Here is a 10,025-nt window from a genome sequence, read left to right as displayed (position 1 = left end):
ACGTACAACTCCCAACAGACCTGTCCATACAGCAGCTCAACACAGTTCTGGCCATCGAGGCTTACAGCGCTCTGCCCCTGCTTCACACCCAACATGTGGCTTGGGTAGAGTCAAAACTGCTTGAGTCACCACCTGTGCTGCGTTGCTCTTCCTGGGAACAAAAAGTCCTGTGCAATTAATAACAGGGCATACTTTAGTTCAGAGAAAATGCTCCGAAGACTCCACCTTTATCTCTTTTTCCCTCTGCCAACGCAGGCAATTATAACCAGCTCTGCACTCCCAGCTGCACCCAAGTTGCCAGCGCTGTTGTCCTTTCTGCAGAGCCCCGATCTCTCTCACATAAGCAGAGCTCCCAGCTGCAACTTTACATTCAGCCTTCCAGTTACAGCAATCCCTGGCAGGAACGAATCTAGCTTTCACCAGCACCATTTGCACCTCATCAGCAGTGGGATCCCTTATTCCCTGGGTGAACCCAGGTCACAAGTGTGACTGCCGCTGGGCGACTATTTCAAAGGCAGAGATTCTTCCAGCCGCACCATCACCTCCCTCAGCTTTCTAAAAATTAGTGGCCCGAGAGCCTCAGTCCTACAAGATACCATGCGTTTTCCATTCCCATGCAAGGCATCCTTATAGGAGATGGTTATGGGGTCTATCCTGCCCCCAGTCACTTCTCTCCTGGGTAATACAGCAGCACTACTCCCATCAGGAAGCCAAAACATCTCACCTAAAGACAGAGCTTCAGCAATTGAAGTAACCCACTCCCCAAAGGGGATTTTGCACAACAGTCATAGAAGAACCACCTTGGCAGATTTGTTTTTTAAATTCTCCTGCAGTGCGCTCCCTCCAGCACACTACAGGAGATGTGCTGCTGTCACCTAACACTGCGGTCGCCTCGTGTAAATCTAAGCCTCTGTTTCAGACCAAGAAAACTAATGTTACGTTTCTAAGAGAAATTAATCCATGGTTTTGGGGCTTTTTTGCAGCAGAAAACCCTTAGCTCTGATAACAACACAGCAGTACCTAAACCATGAAGGGTTACAGAATTCATTAGACTTGTAGATTGCTGGAGACAGATTTAATAACAACAGGCACTGACACAGTGTTTTGATTGCTAATAGCACATCAGTCGGCGTACAACTGCGGCAGTCTCAAGTGCCAAAATCTGTTTGCACCTGAAGCTCACCTTCACTAGTCAGGCCTCCCCTGTTGTCAGTTCAACACTGGCACCACCTGATTAAGAACCAGAAAACTCCTGTTTAGAAAGGGGATCCAGAACAGAGCTGTGCAATGTGAAACTGCATGTAATCTCAAACATGAAAGCACGATTCTTATATGAAATAAGGCAAGAAAGCCGCCTTTTTAAACTTTTGCATTTTGATCCTGTTTTATGACTACTTGAGGTTTGACTCCATTTTTCAATACAGAAATAAGATACTCCATTTTGTAAGTTTAGTACACACCTCTCACATATAAACATAATTTTCTTTTCTTCTTGAGTAAAAAGAGGTAGCTTAAAAAGACAAGTTCCCTGTGCTGGAAGGCTACAGAAACATCACTTTTTGTACTGAAGTTCCCTCTGACTAACCTGCACAGAAAGCAGAGTTAAAACTCTTTCCTGCCTCACAGCTCCAATCTTGCTGTCTTGGCATCAGACTGCAAGAACCTAGCTACGATTAATAGATGGTGAGACAGCGCAAGATTACTTAGTTTCACATATCCCAAAAGAGCAGCTTTTGAAGATGTATGAAAAGCTACATCCCTTTTGAAAATCCGTGCTATTCATAAGCTCTGCAGAGCAAAACATGTGCTCAGTCCTCTCATCTTTACCTCAGACGTGCTACTGCTAGAAGGCAAGAGAGCTCTGCAGAAATAAAACAGGTTGTTGATACTGAAAGGGCAGAATACAACCAACATTTGCATGTGAGCTAGTAAAGGGCAAGAGTGCAGCTGCATAAAGTTTTCATAGCAGAGAAGACTGGCTGGAGAAGGCTGGGAATAGACTTAATGACAGAACAAGGCTAAGGGAACAGGACTATGTCCCAGAAAATGTGGGTAAAAGTGAGCTACTTGACTCCCCCTAAAGAGACATTTTTTGGAAAATTTCAAGCCAGGAATTCCAGTGTACCTGCCGGAACTCCACTGAAGAAATTCAATTTTATGTCTCACCAGGAATGTAACCCTCATTTCCAAATAAGGCTCAGCCTGCCCTGTGTACTCACTCTGTCTCAGTGCCCTAGGCGGCCCTGGCTTTATTCAGTGGCATTTGGAAAACTGGTGTAATAATGCCACATGCAAAGAAGTTCGTTAACCGTGTGTCATTTACACTAGAAATGAAACAACTCCCTTACAGGCTCACAAAGCTTATACTTGCTACACATTTTACATCAATTCAGCAAGAACAAAGCAGTTTGAGTGAGGCAGGTTGTTCTCTACCAAATGTAATGATTCTATATGGTGGCCAAAAACATCTGAGCTAAATTTGGTGCACCGCATGCATGGCAACGAAACATGAAAAATTCTCCACATACGAGTACCAGAAAACTGAATTGCAGGTTCCCACAAATTCCCCATAATTACCTCTTCAAAACAGTTGCTTGAAGAGTACCTTTTCCTTAAGCTGACAGCCAAACAGCTACGGGAAAGGGATATAGACAGAAAGGGACACAGACAAAACCAAGCTAAAAGTGTAAAGAAAATACCATTATTCTTCCGATTAGAAATTGCAGGAAAACCAGAAACTGGTAAGCTGGCAAGATAACTGATGAGTAAAGAGCCCCTTGAAACTGGAAGAAAGGAAATAAGCAGTTGTAGAAAAGATGCTACGGCGAGAACAGTCTTGTCCCAGACATCAACCCTAAAGACAGCGTTATCTTCAAACACGTACTCACTTCAACACAGCTTAAGGACACACCTGCCAAGGACCTTGCGGCTGGCTGTGGCCGGTAGCCTACACAGGACAAGACGGTAGCGTTGAGAGCGCTTGATCAGGGACAGGCTTTCCCACCAGAGCAAAGAGAAAAGATCCATGCTCCTGGATCTTCTTGTGAGCTTTGGGCAAGTAAAACACTCCACGTCTGAAGAGACAGTGAAAGCTAAACATTCAGACTATGGATAATTTGGATAGATAAAGGTACAGATTTTACATGATCCCATACCATCAGCAATGCCTTCATAATGCTGGTTTGACATTGCCCAGCAGGTGGGGCAGGTGACCAGCAGAAGAATCTGTGTGCCGACAGCAAACTGCATTGCATCTAAGTTTCCTGAAGTGAACGTGCTGTGCCGGAGAAGTTCCTTGCTCCAGAGGAGCCTTCTGGGCCACCGGGAGTTCACCTGCTTCCAGGGAGATGGATCCCTGGCCCACCTCTGTGCTGTGGGACCTGCCTGCTTCCCCACTGCAGACAATATATTCTGAGGATGAGATCCTGGCTCCAGAGAAACTGGGGATAGCTTTGCAATCATCTCCTTCATGGACAGGATTTTGTCCTGAAGGTATGGCTGGAGCATTGAATATGATGAGCACCAAACGTCCCAAAGCATGTGCCTGCTGAAGAGTGTAAGCAAAGCAATAGTATACCATAATGCCTCTAGGGACTTTCTACGTGAAACGGGGTACTGTAATGGTGTAGCCACATCACAAGACAGTTCACAAAGACAAAAGAAGCCAAAATACATACCAAGTTAGTCAAGGGGCATGGTTAAGCTGTTATCTGGTGCCAATTGTAGTGAGTTTTTAATCAACTCCAATACCTAATTAAAGATTCATTTTTAAAGAAGGAAATCACAGCGTCTCCAATAATAATAACAACAGTATCTGTACCAAATGCATTCCACAGCTGTTTTCTCATTACCTTAAATATTACATTAGGATGAACAGTATGCAAACAATAAAGTATTTCTGTTACAACATTCTATAAAACAGAGTATTTTGTGGAAAACAAAAAAATCTTAATGTGGTACGTAACTCAGATGCATTAGTTTCAGAGTGCAGCTCTGTCCCCATTACATTACAGGAAGAATGACAAGCCTATCCCCAATCCACACATCCAACGACAAACAATTTTAAATTTTTATACAATGCACTTAGGTGTCATGTTCCACTAAGGTACAGCATTATGTACTGCAGAAAAGAAACAAGCAAAACCTTGAATACATTGTGACAAACTGTACTGTAAATACCTTGTTCCATCTCAGAGAAAGAAGTGGAAAGAATCTTGCTGTGAAATAGCAAAGCTGATCATCTTCTTGGTAAGGTAGTTACCAGAGTCTGAAATCTAGGACCTGGCAGAAAAGTTCTTAAAAAGAAAGTTACACTGTAGCCTGGTACTGACTTCCACCCTCTTAATAAGTTCAGCTTCTTTGGTGATGGGCACTAGGAATGTTAGCACCACATAAAATTTTGGGGTTTGTGTCTTTTGAATGAAGGCAACCATAATGCATTTTTAAATATCAATTCTGATTACCTCCCCCTCCCAGTTTATCTGGAAAACATGAACCAGTTTTCACTACAGTATCAGTGAAAAACTACATCAGTGCAAAACTTCTTCCTTACCTACACAGACCTGAATAGTCACAGTATCAAGAAGGTTACAATCCATCGTTACCACCTCACAGTTTGTGTCGTCCTTTACTAACAATTGGAAAGGATGCTGTTCATCTTCAATCTGGTAGCACGTGGGTAACTTATTGTGAGTGAACATGACCTGATCTAGCCCACATTTGGATAAGTCAGACGAGGCTTCCACAGGGAAAAAGGGCTATTGTAACAGGACAGGCAGACATTTACAGAAGACCTACTAGTGGGTCCAATTAGTAGATTCAGTTGCATTTCATAGCTACCTATTAATTATAATATGAACAATTATTTCTCATACAGTAGATGCCATAGACTGCTGCAAGAGACTGATGCTAGAAGATCATCACTCTTTAGAAATTCACTGACTGACAGACAGCACCTGGGGAGGTGCAGATATTTAAGCTAAATCAGAATAGAGTGGAAGAGGAGCTACACATCAGCCATTACTGTTCCAGCATCAGAAAGAGGCCTTCTTGCTATTCACCTTCTTTTTAAGTTTGACACAGCTGAATTTCCCAAATGATCTCGTGGTTAACCTTCTTTACACAGTATAAATAACTACTCCATTCTTATACAAAAGAAATACAGCTGTTTGTATATACACACACCTTGACAGCAAGTCCTTGAATGAACGCTGTAACATGAAACTACAGAGCTAATACACACAGAGCACTGATTTAGGTGAAGGCCAGGAAGTCTCTGCTAAGAAAGGCAATCTGTTAAGGTAAAGTTCTCACTAGAACGTCCGTGTTTTAACTGAACTTGTAACATATGAATGGGATAATCAGAATCGTGTCACATGCTCTCATACAACTTACTAGTTATGTTCTGGTTTACAAACTGTATCCTATAATTGCTGCATTTAACTGAAGCCATCCAATATAGAATGGAATTGCTTGAATACATCTTACTGGTATAAGGAAGCAGCACTGTTGGATGACACGTTACCAACTCTTTTCAGACAGTGAGTATACTCAAGAGTAAAATTAAGACACGAGTGAGATCACACAAGGTTTTGGTAATTATTTTTATGTTGGCTTTATAGCTTTTTTGGTTTCTTTAGGAAATTCCTGCACAGCGAAAGGAATGAAGAATTCCAGAAGAGAGTTGACCTCCTTCAGTTCCAGACTGTATTCCACTGCTATTTTCTCTGCAGTCCATATTTGAGGATGAAGTTTATGATTATTAAGAAGTGTCAGAGCCTCCACAATGGAAATTTTGCCTTTGGGAACTTTCTTAACATCTAGATCTCCCAAGTGGCCTAGTTTTGTAAGTCTCTTTTCCTCCTGTTTACATGGAAGATGTTCACCACCTCCATCTTTTACCTAATTGTGGGAAGGAAAACAAAAAGAGCTTAACAGCAGTTCTGTTTACTATGCATACTGTAGCAGCCAAGCTGTTTTCCTAGATATGGCATTTTCTGGTAGCTTTCCCCATTTTCACAGCATTTAAAAAAAAAAAATCCCTAGCCAGCCTTGCTTCTTGGTATCACAAAAATTGTCAGTTCTTCCACAGCCATTCTACATACAATGTCAACCCCCACCCAAATTCTGAAAAGCTACCATCCATTGAACTCTAAGTGTTGTACAGACCCGGCAGCCCTTCATACAAGGCAAACTACAGATTTGGTAGCCAAACGTAAATGCAGATAACCTAATATTTGGTACTGATTCATGGCAAGGGGGAAAAAAAAAAAATCATGCTACAAATTGGTATCCTTCTTCTGATACCACTGGAAATCTTTTTCATATAGACTCTCTCCCCTTCCTTTCATTTTCAGATTTTACTTTTGCAACTAAAAGATATCCCTTCTTTTGCTCTGTCTAGAGAACAAGCTTTGCTGGACAAAAAGAAACTATTTTGCAGCATCATATGGAGTTTAATTCCCATGACTACTGCAGTGCTTAGACACGTGAAGTCTCTTCTCCCAAGTCCCTTCATATTTCCAAGTCATTTTCAAACTAGCTCTGCCTTCCTCATATTGCCTTTTATTAAGATTTAACCAGTGAATGACACTGCAAAAAAGACACAATGAAAACCTTTCTTAAATTTAAGAAAAAGTACTTTTAAAGTTATCAGAGTCCATAGCCACTGATTAGCCCACAGACACTCTGTATTAACTTACAAGCTGACAAAACTGATGTGGATGCTACAGCATCTATAACTGCGTGTCTGTTTCTAAACTACAGAGAATGTCTGATGATGCTACCAGTTCTCCATTTCTTCCTTATACTTTGTGCTAAAACTGTGCTCAGATAATGAACAATTTTTCAAGTCTTAATAAAATGATCTGTCTCTGGGTGTCTGCCACTTCAGGACTTACTTAGAGTTGGTGCTTTTCCACTTACCACAGACAGACACACCAAATATACACATAGGTATGTACACGTACACGATGCACAAAGTATTCAGAATAACATCAGGAAAGGAAGGAAGCTTTTGGATGAAGTTTTGCCCACAAGCCTCCATGCTAACACGTTAATCATGTTCTTCCTAACAACTGCAAGTAGACACACCACAAGAGCAAGTCTTATGTGGCAGCAACCTCAGAGTAGGCATGGAATCAAGCACTACGATTTGTTCCACTTTTGGCTTTTTCTCAAATCTCTCTTGACAGGCTTACAAATAAATATTGAAAGATATTGAAATTAGACCTTCAACAATTCAAGATTAGAGTCCTAACCTCTACTATGAAAATTAAGGATAGAGATTACTTAGAAACTTCAAGGAGAGACTGCAGAAGTCTGTTTGCATTTTGAAATACTTTTAGTCTTGCATACAAGGTACTATGAAAGTCGCAAATTAGAGAGACTTAGGAATTGTATTGCTAGATGATTATAAAACTTTTATTACTGAATAAAGCAACTAGAATAAAGTGGTCCAATAATGCAACAGGTAAAATGCACAAACCGTAACGTAACACGGTGTAAAAGAGGAGACTGAACCCCAGTCTGCATTTTACTGGAAGGGGTATGCTTCACCTTCCAAGTCAAAGACTGCAGCTGTTGGCAATGAGGAAACTGATCACCAAACAATCCAGAAGGTTATGCAGAGAAAAACCTAACTAAGGCACCTCCTCAGCCGCATAAAGAAAAGTCTCTGCACAGTACGACATTAACATCAGTAGTTAAAGACTCCACTAAAACACTAATGTCTTTGTCCTCTACCACATCCATGCTCCCATAGTAGTCCCAATCTCTTTTCTTCTAAGAACTCTATGAGAGATCTCTGGTGAACTCCTGCATCTTTGCAAAAGGCTGGCCAACTGTCCTGCCTTAGAGGAAGCAGAAGGGGGAATTTAGGAGAAAAACAAAGTAAGATCAACGTGATGTTAAAAAGGAAAGCTGTGTAAGCATTTAAAAGGTTGTATAATCACAACCTGTCACATGTTCAAGACCCAGGGTCAAACACAGTCAGTGCTACTGATATATGAGAGTAATTAAAACATCACTTTTATCTATAAAAATAGTAGCTTTTAGGCACTAACAAAGCCTTTTTCTGTATACAGAATTTGTGCTGAGTTTGAAAACCATAAAGCTGATGCTGGTATGCCTCCTACAGAGAGACATACTCACCCGCACAGGTGGATCTCTGGACTCGACATAAACATCTTTTAACAAGGTGAGGAGCTTATCATCCTTTCTGTAAATTTCTTCTTGTATCTCTCGGTGGTCTAGAGGCAGTGGGGAGAAGAAGGGACGAAAAAATAAAAAGAGAGAAAAGACAGGTCTGAGTCAAATTGTTTCCTTTTTGATAGTTCTGCCAGCTTAATCGCTGCCCCAGAGGAACGGCACGACTCCCAAGACGCACGGTGCTTCTCGGGAAGGTTTCATTTTTCCACCAGCTCTAGCGTTAACGACACCGCTTCACACGGCGGCGCCGCCGCCGAACCCGTCAAGGCCGAGCGGCACGGTGGAAAGCACCCGCTTGCGGCACGCTCGCTCACGGCTCCGCGGCGGCCCGCGGAACAGCCCGGCTACGGCCGCCGCTGGGTGCGGGGGCCGGCTCCGACCCGGCCCAGGAGCCCCAGCCCCGGGAGCCCGCCGGCCGCAGCCCCGGCCGCCCCTAGCAACCGCCCCAGCAACGGCCGCCGCCGCCGACTACGGCTCCCGGCATGCCCCGCGCGCCCAGCCGCCCCGCTCTCAATGTCACCGGCCCCGCGCCACCCCGGGGGGGACGCCGCGGCCCCGCGCCCCCAGCACCTCGCCCACGCAGCCGGTCCCCGGCACCCGCTTTCCCCCTCCCGTGGCTCGGCCCCGCGCCGGGCCCACAGACACCGGCCCCCGCCGGCAGCCCCTCCGGCGTCACCCTGCGGCCTGGCGAGGCCGGCACCCACCGGCCAGCTCGTCCAGCCGAGAAGTGGGGTGCCGCGGCGCGGGCGTGGGCTTCTCCTTGCTGATCTCGCGGCGGGCCCGGCTCTCCACGTTGAAAGTCCGGAACACGCGGGCCAGCCGCCCGCCCATCGCTGCTGCCGCTGCCGCCACTCGCCCCGCGCCTGCGCGGACCGGCGGCGCATGCGCACAGGTCTGGCCCCCGGGAAAAGGACTGAGGCGCTGCGCGACAGCGGGCGGTGATGACCGCAGCGGAAAAAAACAAACAACCAAAAACCCCAAAACAAACAAACAAACGAAAACCACAGGCGAGACGATTCCCTTTTTTATTTCACAGCGCCCCGGCGGTGTTTTCTCCTCGGCCTCGGCGCTGCCTCGGACGCCGGCCCGCCGCGGGGCCCCCCGCCCGCCCGCCGCGGTGAGGGGCGGTGTTTTGGTCTTGCCGTGGCTTTTCTAACCGCGTGGGTGACCGGAGCCCTCGCGGAACGTCCCCCCGCCCCAGTGGGAGCCAGGGCCGGGCGAGTCCCGTCGGGGAATGCCCTCAAGGCGGCGGGCTGGCCCAGGGTTTTCCTTTCAGCCGCGGCTGCCGGCGCCGCAGCGGCCGGGGCAGGAGTTGCCGGCTGACGGATGAGCCGCCCCCCCGATATGTCATGTCGTAACTGTCGCCGCTTGATTTATTAGCGAGGTTACGCTCGGTGTGGGAGTTGGTGGGACAACGGAGTGGGGTCTGGGCAGCAAGAATGGGGATCGGGCAGGCACCTGCCGTCTGCAGCGCAATGCTGCGGTTGGCTTGTAACCGCACCGAGGGGGCCCGGTACCAAGACACAGAGGGCCTCTCGGTGCGTATAACATGTCTCACCCTCTTTCTAAATCTGTTCAAGTTTTTACTTGGGTAATGGTAACATGGAAGTATTTAGGGGCGTTGTGCCTCTTACTCTCGTTAACGTGTATAGCATTTCCTTATGGGCACCTCACTGGTTTATTCAGTGACAGAAAATTAATTTTATAAGCAGATATCATCTAGAAGACATACTCCACATGGAAATCTGGACAATTCCCCAGTACTGTTCAGAATTTGTGGGCTACGCAATGTTATCAGGGTGCAGCCCCTTTCTTTC

General features: G+C 45.6%; 1 protein-coding gene across 1 annotated transcript; it reads right to left on the bottom strand.

The window, feature by feature from the left end:
• Positions 1–3,815: 3,815 nt before the first annotated feature.
• On the bottom strand, positions 3,816–9,039 carry NDUFAF4 (NADH:ubiquinone oxidoreductase complex assembly factor 4). Its single transcript, XM_050894214.1, has 3 exons — positions 8,913–9,039; positions 8,152–8,249; positions 3,816–5,901 (listed from the first exon to the last, which is right to left on the bottom strand). The coding sequence occupies exons 1-3, from the start codon at positions 9,037–9,039 to the stop codon at positions 5,605–5,607; spliced, it is 522 nt and encodes a 173-aa protein (XP_050750171.1). The 3' UTR covers positions 3,816–5,604.
• Between the last annotated feature and the right edge of the window lie 986 nt (positions 9,040–10,025).

This window comes from Gymnogyps californianus, chromosome 3 (assembly GCF_018139145.2).
Source record: "Gymnogyps californianus isolate 813 chromosome 3, ASM1813914v2, whole genome shotgun sequence".
Lineage (NCBI taxonomy): Eukaryota > Metazoa > Chordata > Aves > Accipitriformes > Cathartidae > Gymnogyps > Gymnogyps californianus.
Note: the sequence above shows the minus strand (reverse complement) of the source record. Positions and strands in the feature narration are given on the sequence as shown.